At 51.9% G+C, this 26,810-nt stretch overlaps 1 protein-coding gene and 1 pseudogene across 2 annotated transcripts in view; one reads left to right on the top strand and one right to left on the bottom strand.

Moving 5' to 3' along the window:
• Positions 1 to 369: 369 nt before the first annotated feature.
• Positions 370 to 26,810, bottom strand: part of GPT2 (glutamic--pyruvic transaminase 2) — a 34,979-nt gene continuing 8,538 nt past the window's right edge. For both annotated transcript variants that reach the window (XM_059383823.1, XM_059383824.1), the window contains exons 4-12: positions 24,745 to 24,853; positions 19,723 to 19,856; positions 17,300 to 17,543; positions 12,473 to 12,552; positions 10,519 to 10,655; positions 7,083 to 7,257; positions 5,474 to 5,629; positions 4,097 to 4,209; positions 370 to 2,824 (exon numbers count right to left, since the gene is read on the bottom strand). In XM_059383823.1, the coding sequence (XP_059239806.1) occupies positions 2,734 to 2,824; positions 4,097 to 4,209; positions 5,474 to 5,629; positions 7,083 to 7,257; positions 10,519 to 10,655; positions 12,473 to 12,552; positions 17,300 to 17,543; positions 19,723 to 19,856; positions 24,745 to 24,853 (1,239 nt within the window). In that variant the 3' untranslated portion in view covers positions 370 to 2,733. The remainder of the gene's footprint in view (positions 2,825 to 4,096; positions 4,210 to 5,473; positions 5,630 to 7,082; positions 7,258 to 10,518; positions 10,656 to 12,472; positions 12,553 to 17,299; positions 17,544 to 19,722; positions 19,857 to 24,744; positions 24,854 to 26,810) is intronic.
• LOC132006265 (U4 spliceosomal RNA) lies at positions 23,613 to 23,680 on the top strand (annotated as a pseudogene).

The following is a 26,810-nucleotide window of genomic DNA, read 5'->3' as shown; positions in this document are numbered from 1 at the left end:
GGGCGCCTGGGTGGCTCAGTGGGTTAAGCTGCTGCCTTCGGCTCAGGTCATGATCTCAGGGTCCTGGGATCGAGTCCCGCATCGGGCTCTCTGCTCAGCAGGGAGTCTGCTTCCTCCTCTCTCTCTCTCTCTGCCTGCCTCTCTGCCTACTTGTGATCTCTCTCTGTCAAATAAATAAATAAAATCTTTTAAAAAAAAAAAAAAAAAAGAGAAGTCGTGACTGAAGTCTGTAGAACTGGGGGAAAATGTTCATTCGAGTGCTAGAAACATAAATTACAGAGTGAAGATGTACAATTCGTGACATCTGCTTGTGTTTAGATTGGGATCTGCTAGGTAGACGTGAACTACAAGGAAAAATGAACACAGTCACCATTTTGGACATGTATTTTATTGTATAGAAATTTCCAGCAGAGCTAGCATTAAGTACCTTTGTCAGGAGATGCCTGTGGGAATCTAAGTCAGAGAACAGGGACAGGCAAGCCTGTCAGCTCTTCCTGCAAAACCACACAACACTGGGACAACCACCAGCTGGGCCTCAAGGTACAAGGTGACGGGCCACCCAAGGTACAGTCCCGCATCCCCCATGTGTGGATCTAGGTGAACAACGAAATTCTGCAGGTATAGATTTAAAGCACGACCCCAAATGACAAATGACTTTCTTTGGCGGTACCCAATATATCACGATCAGCGTTCCTCCCCTGGATGAAGTTAACCTCCTAAGCCAGCTGACCTTCTTACGTTTTTATTTATTTATTTATTTATTTTAAAAGCAAACCAAGTGCATACAGCGTCCTTTAAAAAGTCTTGTAAACGTTGCAAAGTTTTTAGGTGTTATTTATAATCTGAAGAGATTCATAAAAAAACTACTGGACTTGTTAAGACTACAAATACTAGCCCCCTGGTCCCCCCATGAAAAAAGCAGTTGTTACAAAAATATAAAAAATAGACTAGCTTCTACTATGTAACCTCTCCACCAGAAACCTCACGACTCGGGGCACATCCTGCTTTTACGTACCATCCAACACACACAAGTGCAATTTTCTCAATTTTTAAGGAAGGAAAAGTTCCAAAACATGCCCTTTGTTACTTGGGACTGTGGCTCCTTTCTTCACAGGGACTATAATGCTAGCAAGTAGGGACAGTTTGCAGTTTCCTACTGCCTTCCCCTGCATGGGCCCAGCACAGAGATTTCAGCGTAGGAGGCTGCCTTCAAAGCTCACGCCTCTTCATATTCGTGTCTCTGGTGCCTTTGATTCCAGTTTGGGACTTTGTGGGTCCCCAGGCTCCTGAGCTGGCTTTGGCTTCCCTCGCTGCCTACTGGGGAAGGCCACTGGTAGGAGGGGGCCCTCAGGGAAGGGGCTCTCAGAGAAGCCTGCTGTTCCCAGAGCCCCAACATCTGGGGAGTGCGGCTCAGGGCCCCACCCAGCTCTGCTAATGCCACGGAAGTGGCAGGCCTGGTGCAGAAAGGCCTAGGATGCCCCAGGAGGGTATGCAGAGTCTGCGAGGGGAGCCAGCAGCAGACGTGGAGGCAAAATCCTTGGCATTAAGTTAAAATAATTTGATAAACTTCCAATCCAATGACATGTACTTGTCCACAGCAGCCAAGCTACCAGGCACTTTGGCCAACTGTGAGCTAGGAAATGGGCTGAATTCGTTTTGAAACAGCAGACACTACAGGAGGGGACTGGTGGCGAGGGCTTGGCTGTGGTCAAATCCTTGAGGATGCCCCTCCCTCATCGGGACAGTCTTAGTGTTTCCTTGTCCCCACTGTCACCAACAGGGGGCGATGTGTGTAAAGGCTCAAGGGAGCCCTTGGTAGAGACCGGCTTCGGGCTAACAGCAGGATGCAGCCACACAACAGCAGACAGATCTGTCACACAACGACAGGGATATTGCTGGGCCGTACCCTGCATCCCCGAAGTCCAGGGAGAACAGTCAGACGGGGGTCCCAGCCTAAGCCTGCTTCACCCCCAAAGCCCTCACTACCTGCTGCTCTCTGTGCAGAGTCCTCACTACCTGCTGTGTGCTCCCAAGGGGAGACCTGGCTCAGCTGGGAGCCTGGCTCACACCCACTCCTCCCCTGCAGGACCTGTCAACCTTGGCCATAGCCCCCAGTACCTGTCACGACCTAGCCTGGCACCCAGTATAACCAGCCTGCTGCTACTTTCACCATTCTTGTCTGAGAGACAGGCCACCTGCCTGCAGGCCAGAATGGTGGGCCCTTTCTGAGCCTCCAGTGGACTTCCAGCCTCTCCTGTTTGAAGAACTAGATTTTCACACCACTAAGGGTTTTATTTCACAGATCACGGTGGTGAGTTTAGGATTTCCAGTCCTCGCCATGATTGTCATACATTCCCCACACCTTGTTTCTTCAGATCCGAAACATCTCTCGCCCAACATACCCTGGTTGTTTTAAACTCCAATGACCTTCCCAAAAAGAACAACGGATTCAGAGAACGCCGACCACATGTGCTGAGCAAGTCCCCTCTACTTTGGTTGCTTCAAAAAAACAGGACTTGTGAGATATCCCCAATCACACTGCTCAGAAGAGAAGTGCTCCCAACATCAAGGCACAAAGAAAGAAGTCTCTTGGGGCAGAATGACAACGAAAGCGACCAGTGACCTTTGTGAGGCCTGAGGCAGAGTCGCCAGGGAAGGCAAGTTCAGTCTGGCGTGGGTGGGCATCAGGGGGAAGGCCTGACTAGCGGGTCTCCCTTTGGGCCCAAGCAGTCCTCATGCATACTTCTCTAGGAACTTTATGTGGAAGTCCTTCACCTTCTGTAGAACCGTCTTCAGCTTCTCCACCGGAGGGAGGATGGTCATTCTGTCAGGAAACAGGACAGCAGTTAGCCTGGACACGAGTTGCTCTGGAAAAGGGGAGAGGAAAGAACCCAGCAGCTCTTTCCGTCACCTGAGTTGTAGAGAGGAGGAGGAGTAGGCAGCAGTGGGAGGGGGATGCTGGTCTTCGCTGCGAAAGCACCAGCCCCAGGACAGAACGTGGAACTTGTTGAACCACCCCCAACCCCAAATCATACGTGTTCTTTCTACCCAAGTAACACACAGGACCAAAAGCAGGAAGATGGCAGCAGAGGCTCCCTGACACGTCCACCTGTGATGGCAGGCCAGGACGACGTTCTGACCGGTCCATACAATCTCTAGAGAATGACTTCATTTCCCTACAGATACAGAATGAGCTGTTCCTCCTGCTAGGCAGGCCCTTTTAAAATCTTAGAGGGAGAACGAACCTCTGTCACAAGTCTCCCTCCAAAGGAACTCCCAAGTTGCCATGGTAACTAACTCCTTCCTCTAATACTGCCATTATGCCCCCCATCCCCAAAAGGCAGCCCTCTCCAGTTAACTGTTTCTTGAATGAGTCACAGCTCGCCAAGGTGAACCTAACTAGCGGGGAGAGGCCAACCACGCATGTCTGTCCATCCGGGGCACACAGCCCACGACCTGAGTCAGGTCTTGGCTCCAAGGTGCTAACTAAGCTCATGACATTTCTTTTTTTAGCATCTGCTGCAGGAGACATCTGAGAGCACTGTGAGTGGAGAAGGTGCTGTTCTGAACAGAACAGGCCTTGGTGGGGAAATCCCCTGCTCCCCAGGCCGCCATCCCAGCAGGGTCAGCACACACGGTGTAGTGCATCTCAGTAAGCAAAACTCATCCCAATGTTTCAGATGCAGTATCTCTGCAGACTTCTGGATGAGCTCCTGGGCACCTGGACACTGTATGCTACTGCGTGCACTTGAGAAAGGACAGAGAGATAAAACAAAACAGCCTACCAGGAATATTTCAGATGGTACAATACAGATGGAGACGGGGCGGGGTAGGGTGGAGGGAGACAAGAGTGGTCAAGCAGATGACCTTGGGATCTACCCACAGTGTTCCTAAATCCCTAGACCCAGTTCTCAGCATGGCTCTGCAGCAAGGCAGAATGGGGGTGGGCGGGGGGGTCTACAGCAGGGGCGTGAACCGCACATACTGCCATCTCTGGAACCAGCCTGTGCTTTCGGCCTGAACATGCTGCACACCCAGATGCCCAAGTTTTCCAAGACCAACCTCGGACCAGCCCCACGGTGCAAGACAGAGGTACCTGAAGTGATAGGTGCCTTCCCTCTGCCCGAAGCCGCTGCCAGGTACAACACAGATGCCGGTCTCCTCCAGGAGCTTCATACAGTAGAACATGTCGGGGGCCATTTTATGGGCCTGTGGGAACAGGGCAGAACTCAGGGTTCGTGTATGGCTTTGTAAAACACACCACTGAACACCTGAAGGCCAGTAACCTCTGCAGCGGCAGGCTCTCTCCCACAGCGGGGCCCTTCTCCCCTCCCCGCAAGGATCGAGGCAGGACAGTGGACGTGGCCGGAAGCAGGTGCAAGGAACAAGGAAGCTGAAGGCTACTTCAGGATGGCCACAGGTTATGGTACTTCTGTTCCTCGCCCAGGACTGACAGTTTCTTTCCTTTGGGCCCCACACCCCAGCAGCAGGCTTTGGCGGCGGCTCCTATATGCCGAGCACGTAAGCCTCTGATGACGAGGCCCCGAGTGCTGCGCCCAGGGTGGCTTTCAGAGATCATCTCCACAGGGGCTTTGTTCACAGAGCTTCTCCCCTCTGGTCTGGACAACCCACGGTACCTTCTGAATGGGTTCCTGGGCTCCAGCACCCGGGATTCTGACTCAGTAGGGCTGAGTAGGGGAGGGCCCAGATTCTGAATGTTTAGTGGGTACTGAGGAGGTTTGGGGGGCATGAGGACACTTTCAGAAATACTGCAATACTCTGCAAACCGTGGGAAACGTGGACGCTGAGAAACAAACTGAGGGTTTTGGAGGGGAACTGGGGTGGGTAGGATGAGCCTGGTGGTGGGCATTAAGGAGGGCACGTACTGCGTGGAGCACTGGGTGTGGTGCACAAACAACGAATCTTGGAACACCGAAAAAGTAAAATAAAGTTAAAAATATATATATTGCTCTGTCCCTTGATCCTCAAAGTACGGTCTGTGGCATGGCCTGAAAATGCCGCACACACAGAATCCCGGGCCCTCCGCAGACTTCCTGCGCCAGCACGGGCACTGTAACAAGCCCCCCAGGTCATTTCGTGTTCACATTCCAGTTTGGACAGGTGCTGCCCTAGGGTAGTCGCTGCACAGAGCAGATGCTGTCATGGCTTCTTCATTGTTAAATGCATCATGTCACACGTGGGGCACTTGCCTTCTTAACACTGGAGTTCACAGAGCCCAGATCCACTGGGTCTGCCTACCTAGGGCTGACCTCACCTCTGCCCCTCACCACAGCATGCTGCAGGGCTGGGCTTCCGAGAGCCTGCCATCTTTATGCTGAATGCACCAGCTGGCAGAACAGTCTGCAATATTCCAAGTCCCCAGAGCCAGTACTTTTGCTCCCTGAGACAAGAACAGCCCCCAATCCAGCAATCCCAAGCAAGCTCAAGTGTGCCCCAGCCCAGCACCCCAGACCTGAGCTGCCTCCACGGCTTTGCTGGGGATGAAGATCCGAGGAAAGGCGTACATAGCTCCCTGCAAGGGGTTGCAATGAATTCCCGGGACTTGGTTAAACAGGTCTTCCGTCAGCTTAGCCTTTTTGGCCAGATTACCCAGGACAGACTCTTTCTCCTGAGGAGACACAGAAAGCACGGGAGTCAGCGTATCTCTGGGCATCATGGAATGGCTCCAGCCACTAGGAATGGTCCCTTCAATGCGGGGGGCAACGGAGCAGCAGGGTGAAAAGTGTACGAACACAGCAAACCAGGGAGGTGGGCAAAACACATCCCTCTCCAGGAACTTTTTCCCTGGGTGCTCAGCCCCGAAGGCTGCCCACAGCCCCAGGGCACACAAGGCACACAAGTATAGAGGGTTCTGGGCAATAGGTAGGTCCTACATAGGTTGTGTCATGGCTTCTGTTCTTGTATAGGCGGTCCTTCCTGAAAACGAGAAAACCCCATCCCAGCCCAGAAGTATGAATGGACTTGGCCCTGGATGGAATGCTCTAGAACATGCTTCCAAGAGATGGCCCACACTCTTTACTTTGGGCACCATTCTCAATCTGTGTGGTGTGCATAGGGCATGTGACCCAGGCAAAGCAAATCAGTGACTGGCTCAGAGGTGAACCATTTCCAGGACCGCTGCTGCACTGGGGCATGAAGCTGTGGCCTGCGGGTGAATGAAACATGGTCCACGCATACAAGGGAGTATCATTCAGCCTTTAAAGGGAAGCAAATTCTCACATGCTATGACACAGATGTACCTTGAGGGCATTATGCTGAGTGACATAAACCAGTCACAAAAAGACAAATATTGTATGGGTCCACTGAGACGAAGTACCTAGAAGAGTCCCAGTCATAGAGACAGAAAGCAGAACTGAGGTTAGCAGGGGCGGGGGGGACAGGGAAATGGGGAGTTGGTGTTTAATGGAGACAAAGTTTCAGTTTGGGATGAGAAAAAGGTTCTGGAGATCAACAGTGGTGACCGCTGTACAGCAGTGTAAATGGATTTTATGTACTAAACTGTTCAGCTAAAAATGGTTAAAATGGTAAATTTTACATTCTGTGTATTTTACCACATTTTAAAATAATGCGAGCCTGGAACAGCTGGGAACGGACTTTTGGTTACATGACCCACACATTTTGTTTAAACTAGCTGGCTGGATTTTTTTCCCTTGCAGCTTAAAAGGGTCTGAGTGGATCACTTTGAGCTGCAAAGACAGCAGTTAGGCCAAAGGCAGGCCTATGGCCTGGAAGCAATGCCAGGCCCATCATTTCTTCTTTTCGGTTTAGTAACAGAAGCCCCCGCCCAGGTTTCTCAGGACGCAAGGCCTTTCCCTGGGGGTGTCCGCCCGCCCACCCGGGTCCACATGTTCACAGGTGACAAAGAAGTGGTCCTCTACTTCAGAGCATCTTCACACGTTTTAATTAACCTCATGTGGTGGTTCAGGTACAAGAGGAGTCATGAGCGCCCCTGGGAGGCCATCTGGAGAGAGGCTGGCCATGGTGACCCAGAGTCCAACGTGAGTGCTCAGGACCCTGGCTGTGGCAGTGACACAGAGGGGCCACAGGACACGGCGACTCACCCTGTGGAACTGCTCGAAGGATTCCTCTCCAGGCACTGGGGGGTTCACGACGATGTCCATGGCAGCCTGGCCGGACACTGGCGGGCAGAGCCGCACGGAGAGCAGCTTTACCAGCTGGCCTTTGATCTCAGGATGCAGGTTGATCACCTCCATGTAGCCTCCTCTGTAGCCACACCTGCAGGGTTGAAGAAGGAAGGACCCACCACTCAGAAAGGCCTCAACTACGGGCAGTCGGTCAACCAGAAGGTTCTGTAAGCATCCCCATGCCTAACAGAGTGGCCAGGTGTGGCTGAGTTCTTCGCAACATAAGGTGAATGGCAGTGACATGGGCAAAGTCCACATCACTTCCTTATAAGGAAAAAGCATGCTCTCCCCTCTTTTTTCTTGCTTTTTCCCACTTCCAGAGACATGGAGATGCTGGAGGAGCAACCTCAGTGTAGAGATGCCGCATGTTGACTAGGCAGAGGCCTCCTCTGTGAATGACCCCAAGGTCAGACTGTCCTGACCTCCCCTGCCTTTGGGCTATTACGTGACAGTCAGATACACTTTCACCTTGTTTTAGCCCCTGTACTTAGGGGCCTCTTTGTTAAAGCAGCTTCGTCTGAGGCCTAGCTAATACAACGGCCCAGGATTCAGGCCCACACAGGCTCCAGGGGTGGGTCCAGATTCAAAGGAGCCATGAGCAGAGCCTGAGGACTTCTGCTGGAACCTCCTGCTGCCTGAAAACAAAGTCAACCCAAAGGACAGCAGAACTGAGAAAGACAACGAGACCAAGGGATCAGAGACCAGGCCCATTGGCATCTTCAAGACTCATGGCTTCTCGCCAATATTATTTAAAAAAAAAAGAAAAAGCCTCTTTGGTACAGGTCAGTTTGAGTGGACTTTCTATTAGTTGTCACCACAAGGATCCTGACTGATACAGAGTCAAGTCACATGAATGGGAGTGGAGATATGCATTGAGTTAAAAAAAAAAAATCAAAAATCCTTTCAGAACCAACTCGGCCCAAGCAGTCCCACTTTCCAGAAACATGCCCCCTTTTCTGGACTGTGATAGGTAAGTTCAGACGAATGACCACAGAAACGCAGACTCCCTGAGGCAGGAATCTAGTCTCACCCTCCTCTGTATACCCCACACCTTCAACCTCAGAGCCCCTGACCCAACAAGACACTCCGTAAAATGCCACTGGAATCAGCCTGCAGAACTGACCCGGCAAAGGCAAGTTCCCCTCAGCCATCAGCTGCGTCTTCCGAAGCAAGAAGATAAATTCTGGGATCTCAGAGGCTGAAAGAAAGAACTTCCTGCCTAATCCTCGGCTGATGAGCAGAAAATCCACTTGAGGGGCGCCTGGGTGGCTCAGTGGGTTAAAGCCTCTGCCTTTGGCTTGGGTCATGATCTCAGCATCCTGGGATGGAGCCCAACATCGGGCTCTCTGCTCAGCAGGGAGCCTGCTTCCTCTCCTTTCCCTCTGCCTGCCTCTCTGCCTACTTGTGATCTCTGTCTGTCAAATAAATAAATAAAATCCTTAAAAAAAGCGAAAAAAAAAAAAAATCCACTTGAGAACAACAGTCTCATCTCAGGTGAGCACATCTGAGGACTGCAGGGCCTAACTCAGGATGCCTACGTCCAGGAGACTGTTAAAAGGGTAATCAATAACACAGACGGACAGATGGCTACTTATGTGATAAAAACACTGGAGAGTGAAAAATGAGTTCACAGAGAACAGACTCATTTAGGAAAAGAGCTACACAGCACATGAGTCTAGCAAAGATAAAGCACCGCTAGGACGGGGACCAGAAGACCAGCATGAATCAACCCCTGCCCACATCAAATAAAGCCAGCTGGGCGGTCATCCCAAAGGTAGAGCTCCCGCCATCTGGCCAAAATATTTCTCCCAGCTTCACAGTTCCACTGGCTTCCAGCTTAACAAGGGAGACCCCTCCCCTGTCCTTACCCCGGGTGCATGAAAAGACCCTCCCCCAGCAGTGCCTGGGGGCACGAATGCCCTAGTCTTCCCTTCTCAGCTTTTGCAGTTTCCCCTTTTCTCCCCCACCTTCTGAGCAGTGAGGGCCTAGACCAGTCCCTAGACCTCCTGGCTGTCTCCGCTCCCTCCCTGTGGGACGTCAAGGCTCTGAGATCTAACAACGCACTCACCGCATCTCCCAAACTTCAGTTAGCAGGCTATCGCCCCGAGCTGGGGACTCACACATCCATCTCTATCTGGACATCCAATGGGCATTTGAAAATTTAACACATCAAAAAACCAACTCCCCATCTTTCCCCCAAATCTGCTTCAGCCACAGCCTTCCTCATGCTCTGATGGCATCTCCTTCTTCCCTGCTGTTTGAATAATAAACAACTTGGAAATGAAACTTGCCTCCTTGCTCACAATCATCTTTTCCATCAAGTCCACTCCACCTTCAAACACATCAGGACCCAGGGTCTCCCCTGCCTCTCTGTCCTGGCCCACAGCACCTCACCTGGCTGCACGTCTCTGTTCCCGCCCCTACGACACAGCAAACGGACAGCGTTTAGTAAAACGACAGCGTTTAGTAAAATGTTCAGTCAGGGGAGTTCACACCCTGCTCTCATCTTCCAACGGCTTCTATCCTGCCCAGTGATCTGGACTCCCAGGACTTCTTTGGTCTCAACAGCTGCCCCTTCCCCCCTCATGCACGGCTTTTCAGCCCCATTTCCCTGAACATTCCAGGCACGTCTCAGGGTTAAAACATATGCTGTTCCCTCTCTTAGAACGCTCCTCCCTCAGATACCTGCACAGCTCCCTCCTTCCTCCTCAGCGACCCTGCCCCTACCTACCATGGCACTCCCATTTCTTCTGTTTTTATCCACCTGAGACACGATTTTACTTGTCTACTGCCTCTCTCTCTTCACTAGGCCCTAGGTGTTTGGGGCAAGGACTGCCATGGTTTGCTGGCTGCTGTCCCCTCAGGGCCGAGTTCAGCACAGGACTCACAGCAGGTCATCCGTAAGCATTGGCTGGATGAACCACGACAGGAGTGAAGCAGACTCTGCCCCCAGTACTAGGGTGGGGGGCACAGACAGCTTGCTCCCCTAGCCTCATGGCGTCCACGCACTTAACCTGCCTTCCCAGGCCACTCAAGATTTCAATGCTGGAGCCGCAGCCACAGGGCTGGCAGAAAACACTACGCTGTTGGGGCCCTGCTTTCATCTGTATCATTTACTGGGCTCAAGTTTCTTTCAAGCAGGACCTTATTTTTTAAGAACCTCTCTGCACAAGGGCTGTCCTCACACCACAGAGCTCTCCGGGGGTGGGGGGAGATGTGGTCTGACTCCTTCCGGCTTCTTGGATCAGCAGAGGCTGTAGTAAGGGTGTACACTGGCTGTGGGGCAAGGCAGAGCAGCTGCTGGTACGGGGCAGGCCCAGAGGCAGCGGGAGGGAGGTGGAAGCCGACATACTCGCCCATGTAGCCCTTGGAGGTAGAGTGGAAGGATGCAAGCTCCACGTTGCTGGAGTACTCGGGCCCCATCTCGTAAAGCACCTTCTTAAAGGAGTGGAATCTGCAGTCTGGAGAGTACACGTTGTCCTGGTACACCTGGGGGGAGAGGACAGGACAAGGGCAGTCACCCAATTTCCCCCAAGAGGCCTGAGCCCATGCAGGCTGCCAACCAGGGAGGGCACAGGTGCCCAGGCTCAGCCTAGTATGCTATGAAGCCCAACCTCTGATGCTATTTCCAAAACAAGCCATACCAAAAGAACCTTCCAGAACATGTCAGGAGGAAAGGCTTTGGGTTTTATGTCCATTTGATTTCTCCCATTCACCCACACTCAACTCCACCCAACCTCCAGACCTTTCTCCCTCATCTGACCTATGATGGCGTCAGGGACTCCTATCGGCCCAAGCAAGTTCTTTCCCTCAATGTCTACCTCTTTCCATAAGACTAATAATGAAAGCAGTTCATGTAGCTGTCCTCTGACCGTGTCCCCACTTGAAGAGCCGAATGTGTTACTCTCTTGCCCATTATGCCTCCATCCTCATTGGAACCATTCTGTTGTTTTCTGTTCGTCTCACTGTCAGCCTTCAAGACTCTCCACATGAGAGACGTCCACATATACTTCCTTCCTGTCCATGTAGTCAACCTGGCAAGCACCCTGCTCTGCCCTTGGAGATGAGCTTCCCACACTCATGTTGGAGCTCAGGGAACTGAGGCTTTTGGGGACCCTGTGGGCCCATGGGGCGTCAGCCCAGCTCCACCTTCAACAAGCTAGGCACAGCCCTCCTCCTACCCCTTCCCACACCAGAAGGGGAGGAGGTCTGCGCACCACACCACACTCTGCTGCCCCTTCTCTCCTTCAGAAAGGAAGATTTTTAACACCTGATACTAATATAACCCCGTATGTTAACTATACTGGAATTAAAAAAACAAAACAAAACTTTAGACCCATCTGCTAATCAGGGCAACCATTCAGGGGATGAGCTGTGAGTGTGTGAGTACAAGTGTGGGTATGCATGTGGGGGCTGGAGAGCGTTGGGGGTTGGAGAGTGTTCCTCTAGTGAGGAAAGAAAGGAAACCAATGTGGTAGAAGCTACCACTGACCAGAAATCATGCATAAGTGAAGAAACGAAAGTTGAATTTGACAAGCCGGAGTTTCTTCCTCACAAAGCAGGAAAAGAATGGGCAGCCTCAGCTCCACATCTGGGGTTTCGAGGAGCAGCAATCATGAAATTAAGACCCCCCCCCCCCCAAAGGCTGCTATAAATGGGATGGTAAAACACAGAAGCACACGCAGGCACAGGAATGCAGCAGTATGCCTACCCAGCATCCACTCTCCCCTCCAGAGAGTCCCTCCACTTGCCCTCTGGAAAGACCCCCCCACGCCCTCCCCCCACCTTGCTCTCAGAGGCAGAGACCTCACCCCTTGCCTGGGGCCTGGTCAGTTTGCATATTGCAACCACTGGCCAAAGTGACTCGTTCAGCGAGGGGTGTGTGACCTAAGCTGCACCAATGAGGTTTGATTCTGAGACTTTTGTGGGAATCACCAGGAGGAAATGCTCTTTCTAGGCTGGGAAAAAAGCAGGGCTATGGGTGAAGCCAACGAGGAAGGCGAGAGAATCTGAGATAGGGTTTGAGCCCCGAGACTTAACCCACACCTGTTATTTCTACCATCCTTTTTAAGTTTCAAGTGGTTTGGCTTAACTTTCTGAAGTTTATAACCAAAGACCCAAACCAATATAGAGATGATTTAGGTCACAGTCTCATAGGCTGGCACATCCTCACCCTTGGTGAGAGTCACTCCTCCAACACCTAGAAAGTTCTCTCTGGCTACACAAGAGTCAAGTCTGGCTCCCTCCCCTTAGAAGAGAAAGCTCAGCCTCACTCCCCACAGAGGAGAATGAAGAGCAACTCTTACCTCGTCAGCCAGGAGAAAAAGCTTCTCTTCCCAGGCAAAGTGAATCACATCTTCTATGCACTTTCTGCTTTGTACCTGACCTAAAAAAAAAAATCCCTTATTAAAACCAGAACGCAGCTTGTAACACTGTTTAAATTGTCCCTTGGAATGAACCCCACCAAGAATCACTCAGGTGAACGTTTTGTGTTCCCACATGACCCTTTGGGATCGCCCTCCCTAGTTACTGCTCCTGACAGGGTGTAGTCAACCTCTAGGGACCCCCCGAGTGTTGGCCCCACCTGTCTGACTCACTTAAGCCAGGCACATGGAGGGAGACGTGTTTCACACTCAACTCGGGAGGGGTATGTGTGTGTGTATGCGGGGGAACGTTTGTCTGGGCTAGAGCCCAGAACAGGAGAACAAACCCGAAGGGTTCAGTGAATCAGCTCTGTGGCCCCCAGACCTTACCACACAGCAACAGCAGCCAGTGGAGAGATCACACTGGCTGATGGAGAGTTCCCACAACGTCTCAAAGAGGCACACACAAGCTCCGTGGGTCAGGACAAGGTCTGTGCGGCTCATCAGCTTCCTTAAAGCCAATACTCAGCAGGTGCCCAGGAAGTATTTGAGGAGTGTGTGCTGAATGAACAAGCCTGACACCAGCTCTGGGGTCTCCTGTCAGGGGCCAGGTGGGAGCTATGCATTGCTGAGGACGGGGAGCGCGTGGCAGTCCTCCCTTTCGAGGACTTGACTCAACATGAACAGTGGAAACTAACTGCGCCCCCCACCCCCGCCATGTTACAGAAATGAGTACAAAAAGCAAAACGGTCCTCTCCCAGTTCACAGGAAATGCCCCGGGTTGAGGTGGGGAAGGAACAAATTCTGCAAGGTGGAAATGGTTTGAAACTTTCTCCTGTTTCCTGACACCTACTATTGGTGTGGCACTGGAGGTGTGGCACTGGGAGGGTGAGAGTTGCTCCCATACCCTGCAAGGAACAACACTACAGTCAAGCTTGCTGACTACTTACCAAAGAAGGCTGCTTCCTTACTATGCATGTATGTGAGTCTATGGATATTACTCGTAACTATGTGCACATGTATGTGTGTGTCTAATGTGCACATTATTTATATACATGTACCTACCTTGATGCAGAGCAATCCGTAGATTATGTTACATTTTTGTTAAAAATAAAAACACTGGGGTGCCTGGGTGGCTCAGTGGGTTACGCATCTGCCTTCAGCTCGGGTCATGATCTCAGGGTGCTGGGATGGAGCCCTGATCGGGCTCCCTGCTCAGCAGGGAACCCACTTCCACCCCTCTCCCGCCTGCTTCTATGCCTACTTGTGATCTCTTTCAAATAAATAAATAAAATCTTTAAAAAATAAAAATAAAAATACCTCCATTCTTCCCTGTATGAGAATATTAAGAACATGTCTGGAAAAAAGTTGTATCTTACGAGAGTACAGTATGATTCAACCAGATCTCAGCTCTGAACTATCGAAAACAATGAATCAACTCCTTTACCAAAGGTTAACTCTCCTCTTGCCAAGCAAATGCCAAACTGGGCTTCCTATGAAACTCAGCATCGGCCCTGGATTGTACAAGGAATCAGCCACTGTTCCCACAGACTGACAGGTGGTGGCTACCTGGGGGGGCTGGGCCTGCCTGCAAACCCTGTGAGGCTTACCTCTGATCCCACAGACTATCCTGTTAGAAAGCAAGCGAAGATCTGAGCAGCAAGAATATCAAAACCAGGGGCACCTGGGTGGCTCAGTGGGTTAAGCTGCTGCCTTTGGCTCAGGTCATGGTCCCAGGGTCCTGGGATCGAGCCCAACATCGGGCTCTCTGCTCGGCAGGGAGCCTGCTTCCCTCTCTCTCTGCCTGCCTCTCTGCCTACCTGTGATCTCTGTCTGTCAAATAAAATTAAAAAAAAAAAAAAAAAAAAAGAATATCAAAACCACAGGCACATAGTGCTAAGGAGCGTGCAAAGAGGAACTAAGTAAGGACCGGGGCCTCAGAAAGCCTGCTGCTCAGTAGAAGGGAAGTAATTTCACTGAGGTGTGCAGTGCAGACCTGAGGACAAGGACAGAGCTTGTTTCTCTCCAGTGCCTGGGAGTCACTCAGAACATGCCCCAGAGCCAGTGGTTGGTTAGACACATGTGGTGGTGTCTAAGGGACCAGGACACAGCTGTGCCCAGCAGGGGGAGACATGAGGCCACCTTAGAGAGGGATGGCTTGGACACAGAAAGGCTGGAGAGGGGTCTTCCAGGTGCCTCTCACTAGAGGCTGAGCCAAACCAAAGCCAATTTCCCAAACCTCATGAGAAAATCTGTTGTTTGAGCCTGCCCAGGGGCCTTCTCTTCTTTGAGTAACAGAGCTCAGCTGTCCTGCAGGGAACTGCCTCTCTCTGCACTCCAGCAGGGCCATGGGACACATACATGGCCAGAATCTTGGCGATTTGAGTGGCTCAGGGATAGGCAGGTGACCCTACTTGGGCCAAAGAGAACCTGGCCTGGAATTTTTGCTTTAAAACTTTGGGCAAGGCTCTCTGGGGAGGTCGCTCAGCAGGCAGACCAGGGCTAGAGCGGCTGAAGGTCACTCCAAGGACAGAGACTTCCTGGGAAGGACTCCAACCCAGACCTGGGGAAGGAATCGAGGTTCCTAGGGCAAGGATGCTGGTTCAGGTGGACTGCTTTACCCCTGGTCTTTACAGTTCTAGGACCCAAACCCTTCAGCCTTGAGCTACATTTCTGTCTTAAAACTCCGAGTCCTGGCTTATTATCCCACTCCATCTGGACTTCTTTCAGCCCAAGTGGTCACAGCGTGTGGTCCAGACAAGATACCTGGCTATCTCAGGTAGGTTTCTATTTTCCATCGCCCATCTTCCAAGAGCTGACTGGTATTTCACACATTGAGAACCCAGAGAGCCAAACCAGCCTCTGCCCATTCATGAAGTTACTCTTTAAAAATTACTTATACTGGGGGCGCCTGGGTGGCTCAGTGGGTTAAGCCGCTGCCTTCAGCTCAGGTCATGATCTCAGGGTCCTGGGATCGAGTCCCGCATCGGGCTCTCTGCTCAGCAGGGGGCCTGCTTCCCTTCCTCTCTCTGTGATCTCTTCCCTTCCTCTCTCCTACTGTGATCTCTCTCTGTCAAATTAATAAATAAAATTAAAAAAAAAAAAATTACTTATACTGGGACGCCTGGGTGGCTCAGTTGGTTAAGCAGCTGCCTTCGGCTCAGGTCATGATCCCAGCGTCCTGGAATCGAGTCCCACATGGGGCTCCCTGCTCAGCAGAGAGCCTGCTTCTCCCTCTGCCTCTGCCTGCCTCTCTGTCTGCCTGTGCTCGCTCTCTTCCCCCCTCTCTCTCTAATAAATAAACTTTAAAAAATAAATAATAAATAAATAAAAATTACTCATATTAATATACATTCACATGATCCCTTTACCTAAAATAATAAAGTCTTTGATGCAAATATTTCTTCCTGGACAGCCAGCTGATACAGTAAATGCCTGGCTACAAAGTTACCAACCCTCTAATAGAAACTAGGCATACAGAGTATTTCCCAAAATATAGGACTTACTAACCCAAGTTTGGACCGGTACCATCAGCATCACCTGGGAGCTCGTTAGAAAAACAAATTCTCTGGGCGCCTGGGTGGCTCAGTGGTTTGGGCTGCTGCCTTCGGCTCGGGTCATGATTTCAGGTTCCTGGGATGGAGCCCCGCATCGGGCTTTCTGCTCCGCAGGAAGCCTGCTTCCCTCTCTCTCTCTCTTCCTGCCTCCCTGCCTACTTGTGATCTCTGTCTGTCAAATAAATAAATAAAATCTTAAAAAAAAAAAAAAAAATTCTCAAGCCGCAGCCCTGCCTGAAAACATCAGAGTACCTTGGAGCGGAGTCCAGCAGTTTGTTTTTTAACAAGTTACAGTCTGAGAACCACTGTCCCAGTGTAGTGGTTCTCATGCAAGGCACAGGGAATACTGACTGATGGAGGGGTGCGGCGGAGGGTGGCGGGGAGGTGCACATACCCAGAGACTCAGGCAGGCAGCCCTGCCTTTGGCATTTTTTAAAAGCTCCCTTTGTGATTCTAATGTGCAACCTCAATAGAGAGCCCAGCTGTAGTCATTTTCCTTCCTCCCGCTTTCGGGTTCGACTGCGCCCCTACCCCCAGGGTGCTGCTGTACACAAAAGAGTGTCCCAGCCAGCCGCACCCATTTTCTGCACTCTGGAATTCAAGTGCTGCTTTCAGCTGATTGAAGCATCATTTGATGTTCCAGAGAAGCAGACTCCACAATCAACTCCAACGCGATTTGGCCCTGACCCAATTTATCTCCACAAAGGAGGAGAGAGGAGCCCTTGTTCTCAGCATCCAAATAGCAGTGGGGGCAAATGAAGCCAGTGGCCCAGAAAGATCAAAACAGGGAGGGGGCTGGGCGTTTGGTGGGGGTTTTCGTTTTTTGTTTTTGTTTTTAAATATGTAAAAATAGGAGTGCTTTTCGACTTCTGGAAGCAGGGTGTTTCAGTTTGTTTGCTGTTGTTTTTAACAAGGCATTTCCTCCTCAAGTCTCAAAGTACACAAGTAACGCTGTGTCAAAGAAAAACAAAAACGCACACACCAGCATTCTGACGACTGGTTCAGCAAAACAACTAGGAGTAAAGGTAAAGTGAGGCCTGTGATTAATGGGGACAGGCTGTGCATAATTAACCTCAAGGAGAGTCTTGGCAAATGCAAGAAAGCTGGGAGCAGCGAGAACATCACATTAACTCTTTAGTGACCAGATGTGTGTAGGACACCAGCTGCCCTGCCCCTACCGCCCAAGAAACTGGCAATGAAGTGGGGCACAGACCTGTGGGGTTCCCGGGGTTGATGATACACAGCACCTTGGGGTCACAGTGGTCTTTGGCCTCCTGCACAGCCCGCCGGAGCTCGTTCACGTTTAGGGCCCAGCAGTTCTCCTCATCCAGGTAATAGTTCACCTGGATGGCATCGAGCTCCGAGATGACAGCCGAGTAGAGGGGGTACTGTGGGATGGGGATCATCACACCGGTCCGAGACTTGCCACCCCCGGACACCAGGATCTTCAGGATTGTCTGCAACAGAGAAGTCACGGCTTTCAGGAACACTGCCCATCTCCACCCTTTGGGGACTGCCAGGAAGACTCCCCCAGAGGCCCCAACCCTAGCCTTTTACCAGCCACCCCACTGCCTGCCTTCAGTGCAGCCCCATGTGAGCTGCTTGACGTCCCCCCCATCTTTAAAATATTTTATTTATTTATTTGAGAGACAGAGATCACAAGGAGGCAGAGAGGCAGACAGAGAGAGGAGGAAGCAGGCTCCCTGCTGAGCAGAGAGCCTGATGCGGGGCTCGATCCCAAGACCCTGGGATCACGACCTGAGCCGAAGGCAGAGGCTTTAAACCACTGAGCCACCCAGGTGCCCCCCCCCCCCATCTTTAAAACGAGGTCTGCTGTGAGAAGTAAGCAAAATGAAATGCTTTCAAGTTCTTAACAAGCTAGTTAAAACACTCAATGCCTATGTTTTTTGAAGAGGCCTTTTGAAACAGTCGTTCACAAACCGGCCCTGTCTTTGCCCTTAAGTTCATTCAGTATGTCCTGGAGGGGAGGAGGGACAGGAATCTGTCTTTAGTAATTACCTGTGCCCACCGCTGGGCAGACCCTGAACAAAGAAGAGATTGTTGATTCAGGATAAAATACCTATGTACTACCACCAGGTGGCGCTTCAACCTGGTTGTTTCCCGGGCCGTGTGGCTCAAGGTTTGCAGGACTCCTGAGAAACCAGGCCAACAGAACCCCATGGCGGGGGATATGGGTGGAGGTGGCAATAACTGACTGCAAACCCTGTTCTGGAAGAGTTCCCACCTTACACACAGGCCAGTTCCTCGCTTCAAGAATGCCACTGGACTCAGAAGCTCAACAACTTGATTCTTTTCACAAAATCCTGAGGACACCTCCTTCGGTTGCTCTAGGACCTCTGCGTGTATGTGGGCTTCTCTGGGAATTGAGAGGCCCTGACAGCACAACACAGTGGAAGATGTGACGGCTGGAGACCTGAGCCCCAACCCTGGAACCCCAACGGTCACAAGAGGCTGACTTAAAGACAGCAGAGCATTTAATGTTGCTGGGGCCCGTTTCCTGGGCTCCCGTAAGAGCTCTGTGCATCTGAAAGGATTAAAGCACTGAAAAAACAGGAGAAACAAGAGCCTTGGAGGTCCAAAGACCAAGATGACCCCATCAAAGGAAGGGTCCACACACACTCCCTGAGGAGAAAAAATAAAGGAACTGAAGGCACCGGCACTGATGAGGCTTAGGTAGGAGCATGCTCCAGAGGATCGCAAGACCACAGCTCCCTCAGACCCAGGACTTCAGAGCCCTTCTGCTAAGCACACTTTGACAACAGCCCCTCTTCACCCCGCCCACAGCTAACCCCCAGCCCAAGCCACCTCCTCCCTCATCTAAACACTCCCTCACATCCATCATCCCCTTTCCCAGCCGAGTTAAAACTTAACATAAATCTAATTATCCCCTATCCATCTGTCTCTCCCCAACCTTCAAATGCTTCAATGGACATTGTTCTTAGGACAATGACCTACATCCTCAGCATGGCCACTAAGGCCCTGTAGGACTCAGGTCCCAGCTGCCTCTCTAGCCCACGTCTGGAAACTCTGGCCCTTGCTACATGTGCTCATTCACTCTGACTCTTTCCAGCTCACAGCCTCTGCACACGTTGACCTTCTGTTCAGAACGCACTCTGTCCCCCGCCTCCCCGTTCATGCCTACATATCCCCCAGATCTCTGCTCAGTCATCCTTTGAGAAGAAACCTTTCTGCTCCCCACAACCACCCCCACCCCCTGCTGCTCCTCCTGGGGCACTCTGTCCTCTTCACCCAGAAGAGAAATTGAAAGCTTGTGATATGGCATTTATCTATGGGTTATCAATGCTGGTCTGATCGGGCACTAGGGTGTAAGCAGAGGCCAAGTGTGTTCAGTTCCCACGGTCTTCCGAGCACCTGGTACAGCACCTTGCAGAGGAGGAACACCAGTAGGAACTAAGCGAGAGAAAGGCTAATGCCACCAGAAAGACAGGCACCCTCGAGTGCCCATGGCTCCTCTCCAGCTGGACCTGCAGAGCGCCAACCCCTCCTCCCAGGCCTATTTCTCCCTACTGGCACAGGCTCACATCCTTGTCCCTAACTAGGAAGGCTGTTCTTCACGGGGGTAAACACTGGAGAGCGAGCCCCCCTCACACGTACAGAAATGCCATCACTGGCTCCTGTGGTCAGGTAAATGTTGTCCGGGTCTGCAGGCACACCACCGTCTCTCCTGGTGATGTAGGCAGCCACGTCTTCACGGATGCAGTTGACGCCCTGGCTAGCACTGTAAGACCCTGTAAGACAGCAAGCAAGACAGTCACTAGAGGCAGAATGACTGGCTCTATGGAGTTGGGGACATCCATGTAATTACCTACATGGGGACAGAGGGGTGGGAAGGGTTTTAGGACCCAACTCCCACTATTCTAGGCTGTGGAATCATGGCAGGCTGCTTAACCACCTACCCACCCACCCATCCACTCATCTGCTATCTAGGCATTCGTTTGCCCGTCCACCTGTCTACCCACCTACCCAACCACACACTCGGTATTCACAGAGGAGCTGTTTGACGTCAAGTGTTACTCCAGGTCCTGGCTTCCCATCAGTCAAATGTGCCTACACCTGTTTTATCCACCCTCCTGGGGTTTACACACATTCTGTTAACATGTAAATCGCTACTGCTAGACTTCCTGTGTCTTTATCACTGCTGCCTGCACAGGGTCCCACGGAGCCCGGACAAACGGCAAGAGCCTTCTGTAGCACACTGCACATGTTCTCTGTCATGATCTGGTGAGGGTTACACAGGTGTGTACACGTGCAAAAAATTATCTGAGCTGTATACTAATATTGGTTCATTTTATTATAGATTTGTTAATATCTCCATAAAGAGTTTTTTTGTTTTGTTTTGTTTTTTTAATGTCAGGCCACTATTTTTAGGAAGAATTTGAATATATATACTTGTGTAGGCACATCTGGCAGGAGTCCCAAAGTGGTGAGGATGAGCTCTGTGGGGAAGTGAAGGGGAGGCCAGGGGTCAGAGGTGGGAGGCAGACTTCACTCTATATCCTTTGACACTGTTTGAATTTTATGCTACATTTAAAGAGAACCAGCCTATTCCTTCTAAGACTACTACAAACCCACCACCAGGAGGCTTAGGGCTTCGGTGAGTCTCAGTCCAGGCCCTGGACTGTGCCTCACTGGGCTCAGCCTTGCCTTCTGACCAGCTGCTAAGATGGAGAGGGAAGGCAGGGGAGCCTAGGCCGATTGTCTAAGGTCCCATGGGCAAACATGAACATGAATCAAGTCCGGGTGGTGGGTTCAAGGTCTTTTGTTACATTATTTGGAGTATTCTTTTTTTTTTTTTTAAGATTTTATTTATTTATTTGACAGAGATCACAAGTAGACAGAGAGAGAGAGAGGGAAGCAGGCTCCCTGCTGAGCAGAGAGCCCGATGCGGGACTCGATCCCAGGACCCTGAGATCATGACCTGAGCCGAAGGCAGTGGCTTAACCCACTGAGCCACCCAGGCGCCCTATTTGGAGTATTCTAATGCATCTGAAATATTCTGCAAATTAAAATAGTGGAGAGGTACAAATGCTGGTATTAGAGAATCCCTCCTCTACGGAGTGACTGACTTATTATTTCTGAGCTCCCATATCCAGAAACCTTTCCCTCTGCCTTTTCTCAATGCCCTCGCTTCTAGTCCATGGGGCCTGTCCATTCCCACACCAGCCAAGCCTCCCCCTTTTCCTGCCTCTAGCTCACCCTCCTCAAGTTCCCAGGCCTTCACCCTTGGCAAGCTCCCTGCCCCTGCAGGCCACGGACCTTTGACCCTTTCCTTCAGCCTTTCTGTGATGCTCCAAACCACACTGGTCCATCAAAGCTCAAATCTAGTCTCTCTCTCGGGGCCTGTCATAAAAATACCGACCCGTACTAAGCCTCTCTCCTGACCTGCATTTTCTCCAGTTATTTACTGTAGACACATGAAGCCTGCCTCCCCCTGCTGACTGTACGTTCCTTGAGGGCAGGGTCCATTACCTATTTCTTCTGTGCATCTCTGCTAGAACACCGATCCCCCTGCCTGGTCCACCCCACTACACTCCTGCTTAGGACCCACTGCCCTCAGACACATGGCAACCTGCCTCCCATGGCCTACAAACCGCCATCATCACCACTGCCACACTTCCCAGCCCCATCATCATACCGCCCCATCCAGACCTCTTCACTTGATTACACTCAGTTCTCAAACCTCAGGGCCTTGGCACACATCATTTCTTCTGTCTGGCATGCATTCGCAGGTTCTCTATTACTCACCATTCCCCATGAATTTGAATCGTATTTGCTGCTTAAACCCTCCCTCTACATTAGAATCCCTGGTTACAGACCCACAGCACAGCTCTTCTGCTTTTTCTCCAAGAACTCATGAAAACCAGAGATTAGTTTTTGTGTGAATTCTTTTTAATGTTTGTTTCTTCCAAATCCGATCATGAACTTTTGTGAGCACAGAAATTCCATCCACCTGGTTCACCAGTGTCCCTCAGTGCCTAAAGGGGTGCTCTGGGAGGGCTAGATAAGAACCTGCACCTCCCTGGATGTCTAGATTCCACCTTAATCCTTTTAAGATCCAAGATACAACCTGAGAACTGAGTTACTCCTCAAACAGAAAATGAGGAACTCTACGAAGAATTTTAGGGGCGGCTGGGTGGGTCAGCTGGTTGAGCATCTGACTCCTGATTTTGGCTCAGGTCATAATCTCAGGGTTTTAAGACTAAGGTCCAAGTCCAGCTCTGCGCACAACAAATACCCAGTCTGCATGAGAGTCTCTCTCCATCTTCCTTTGCCCCTCCCCCTACTTGTGCATGCTCTTTCTCATATAAATATATCAATCTTAAATTTTTAAAAAGTCATTTTATTTTTTTAAGGATTTTATTTGTTTATTTGACAGAGAGAGAAATCACAAGTAGGCAGAGAGGCAGAGAGAGAGGGGAAAGCAGGCCCCCTGCTGAGCAGAGAGTCCCATGTGGGGCTCGATCCCAGGACCCTGAGATCAGGACCTGAGCCGAAGGAAGAGGCTTAACTTAAAAGGCTTAACCTTAACCTGAAGGAAGAGCCACCCAGGCGCCCAAAAAAAGTCATTTTAAAGGGCACGATTAAAACACATCCAGATGAGCTCTAAGACCTTGTGTATGTTTTTAATAATCCCGACCTGGGTCAGGGCTGTCCTGGGCACACTGACATTTTCCATTTCCCTTACTTCTGTGGGCTGGTAGGCTTAGTTGACAGAACACCTCCCCCAGGATGACACTGCCCTACCTCTTGCAATGGGCAGGGACTGGTGGTGACCCCCAAGGACAGGGCCTCTCCACACCTGACAAAGGGCTTTAGCACATACATCAACCTCCTTCAAAAGCCCAGGAGCTGAGTAGAGGACTTCCTAGCTCAAGGAGAAGAGGGGCTCAGGGAATACCCACCTCACCTATCCTCACAGGGTCCTCAGAACTCAGTGCAAGTCCCCAAAACCCCACACGCAGGCCAACTTTCCTCTTGCTGTAACACCCCAAGTGGGGGCTCACATGAATGTGGCCTCCCCAACTCCTTTCCAAAGCCCTGGCTGACAAAGTTGCAAAAACTCAAAGCTTCCTGCAGGGAACAGAGAACCCCCTCCCCGCCGCGTCAGCCGGATTCCCGTCAGGCATGCAGACAACAAACACTCCCTCCCCTGCCTCTCCTCGAAGCTTCCAGGAATCTTGGGCCCATGGCCACAGGGTCTTGGCACCTTAGTCCTGTGGACTGGGCAGAGGGCACAGGAGGAGAGGAGGCTGCAGGCTGAGCGTTCCGGCTGCTGGGTTGTTCTCTGACAGCTTGTGGTTTCGGCCCTGCCATACAAGGAGCTAGCCCACACCCTCCCCAGTCTGGCAGGCAGGAAAGCAAGGGGAGTTGGTCCCTTCCTGAGAGGGACACCCTGAAGGACAGTGACCAGACTCGGACAGAGCATGGTGGGGTAACCACAGCAAGGAAGGTAAGCACAGGGCTCTCATTAAAGGGAAAGCACAAGCTTTGCGCAGTGGCAGTATCGTGGCCAATGAGGTTTATCCGAGGCGCGATTATTGCTAATGGAAAGGGAAAGAACAGAAAAAGGGAGGGGAGGGATAGGGGAGTGTCAGAGAAGCGGAAGGTAGCTGACCCTCTGCTGAGCAAGCTACAAGAATCCCTCTCCCACGTTCCAGAACATTCAGGCACGTGTCCTAAAAAAAACTCTCAGAACAACTATTTTTCCTGGGGTGAGGAAAGTTGGATCCCCTCTGTAGGCATGGCGCAAAGGAATGGGGCAAAAGCAAACAGAACAAAGAACAGGAGATGAGAACAAAGAGCCAGAGGCCCAGAGCCTGGAAATTCATCTCAACAGCAAAGGGAGGGAGAGTATCATTTTCACATCTGCAGGGGCCAGATTCCAGGGCCTCCCTCCATGGAGGGCTCCCTCCTTACGGAGGCAGATGGCTGGGCGCGGGCTTCCAGCAAAGGGGACCAAAGGCCAGGGAGGTGGGAACAGAAGGAATAGCACTCCCCTTCCCCAATAACTGACCACCTCTTGCCACAGCGGTGACAGACACGAAGACTGGACAAAGCCACGCACCGCACCTCACCCAGCCCGTCACTGAGGCCCATCACTGGGTTAAACCCTCTGCTCTGAGGGGTAGGTCTGGGTGACTCAGGTTACCCTGATTCTTGACTTTGGCCAAGAACATGACCTCGGGGTCCCGGGGAGTCAGCTTGAAGATTCTCTCCCCTTGCCCAGGCTCATGCTCTCTAAAAAAACAAAAAACAAAAAACAAAAAAACTTTAAAACAAGCACACCAACATTCTGCGGACAGAAGGGTCAATTACTCAAGCTGGCTTCCAGGTGTGAAACCAAACTCCAGGTCAGGGGAGGCTCCTGCAGCTCAAGTGCCCTGATCCTCCAAAAGATGGCATTTACCTCACTGCTCAGCTAACGGGAGGTTAACAGAGCAGACACGAAGAGGAAGACTGTTTTTCATTTACTCTGCGTGTTACCATCCCGTACACATGCACACACTCACATGGGTAACTCTCCATTCGGGGCCAGGGCCCAAGCCCGCACTCAGAACGCATGTTCACCTCATGCCCTCCGGGACCCGACTATGGGGGGCGGGGGAGGGTGCTCACCCAGGCTGTTCCCGCCACAAGCCTGTAGGATCCGCCGGGCGCGCTTCTTAGCATCTTCTGGGAAGCTGGGGCTGTCCAACAGGTTTGGGTAGGTGCAGAGTGCCATCACCTGGGGGAAGAGAGGCGCGGGCTGGGCTCCTAGCACCCCCAAGCCCAGAGCCTCAGGAGGGCCGTGAGGACCCTGAGCATGGACAATGTGACGACCACAACTCCGGGACATGCCTCTCCACGAGGGCTCCAGCCTGGGGGGAGCTTGGGGTGGCTGGGGAGGAGCATGCTGGGCTCTTTGCAGCAGGAGATGTTGAAAGGTGGGGTACATCATGACCTGGGCTTGGGACCCAAAGGGAGAGCTGCCAGAAGAGGAGCCGGGGAACAGGAGGAGCCTGCCCCTCAGTCCCTGGCCCTAACTCTTCCAAAGAGGACGGCAGTGCACACACCCAAGGCCACAAGATCCAGGGGGCTCCTGAGCAGGGGCCAGGGCTGAGCAGGCAGGTGAACCCCAACTGAAAGGAGCACAGACCCCTTCCTAACTCACAGACTGAGTGTCCTCCCCCACACTCTCAACCCCTGCCCCCTTTCTCACCGTCATCCCCTTTCCTGGCCAGAACTGAAGGCCGGGTCAGTTTCCCCATCTCTGTAACAGAGAAAATCACCCTAACCTCACAAATTAAGAGGATTAAGCAAGGAAATGTTTGCAAAAGTGCTGGTAAACCCCAGCTCACCGGGCAAGTCTAAGCTGGCAATGCAAAAGCTGTGCCAAGAGCCCTGAGGGGACGCGAGGGCTCGTGGCTCTGACACCAGCTGGGTGGTGGCTTCCTGGTGCCTCACTTCTTCATGCGTACAATGGTCAATGACCTGGCCTGCCCTCCTCCCACCGGCACTTGTGAAGAAGAGACACATGTGAAGGCTGCAGGACGCCAGCACCAGGCAGGAGAGGCTGGGTTTGCCACAGCCAGAGCCTGATTTGGGAACAAGTCAGCCAGCCAGAGGACACTGAGTCAGCAGGAGCCTCTTCACGCCCAGAGCCCCAGGCACGTGTGGGGAACGGCTTCTACTCTCTCCTCCAGAGCTGTGTGACTTCAGGACACTCAAGGCCCTCCAGCCTTCTCCTGCCTCGGCTTCCCCAGCAGAGCTGTTTGGTCTGATCCATTTCCCCAGCTTCCGGCCCAGTTTGGGGCCTCATCTGTTCACAAGCTGCTGGTATGCTCCTGAGCTCACCAGCAGTGGCCACGGGAGGGGAGCCCCAGTGACGTTCCTCGGCTCAATACCAGCCTCGGTTCTCTTCCCCAGACCCTGCGTGAACTCCCCAAGCTAAGTCAGGTCCCTGCACCCCTCCACCAGAGAGTAGGGCAGGGTCACCCCCGCCATGCCAGCCCCTGCAGCAGGCGAAAAGGGCGGGGGCCTCCGGGGCTCAGCTGCCCTGCTTGCCCAAGCCTGCGAACCTTAACCACGTAAGGACCATATTTTGCTCCATAGGAAGCAGCTTTTGCCACCACTGGTCTCTCCCTCTGTTCAGGAGGCCCTTGGCATTTTTTTCTCCCGCCAGCCCACCAATCCCACAATTTAAACCCATGCAGCATCCTTGCAATTGGTGCCCAAACGGAAACACTAAACCCCACCTCCTGGAGACCTCAGGAGCAAGATGGGTCACATCAGCAAGGCAAGCAGGAGAGCAGCAGCTGACAGTGGTCACCAACCCCATACTCTGTGGGCCAGGGATCAGCACTTCATACTCAGTGTCACACTGAGGCCCCCAGCTGTCCTCCAAGACAATGCTCTGGTGACTTGCCCTTACTCAAAGCCACCCAGCTGGTAAGTGGCAGAGTCAGCGCTCAAACTCGGGGTGTCTCACTTGGGATGAAAGTATCTGGACCCCCACATATCACCTCCCAGCCCACTGGGCCTCTACTTCTCCAAGCTGCTTCTCTGACACACTTATGAACCATGCTCTGGGATCTCAGTATGAGAGACCACAGACTATGGAAGGGTATCCCTGGGAGCCTCATATGCAAGAGTAGCCCCAAAGTGAGTCTAGACATTCTAGACAACTTTGGAAGGGGAGGAGA

Source organism: Mustela nigripes, chromosome 17, assembly GCF_022355385.1.
Source record: "Mustela nigripes isolate SB6536 chromosome 17, MUSNIG.SB6536, whole genome shotgun sequence".
Lineage (NCBI taxonomy): Eukaryota > Metazoa > Chordata > Mammalia > Carnivora > Mustelidae > Mustela > Mustela nigripes.
The sequence above is the reverse complement of the archived record's forward strand: the minus strand, read 5'-3'. Positions and strand labels throughout refer to the sequence as shown.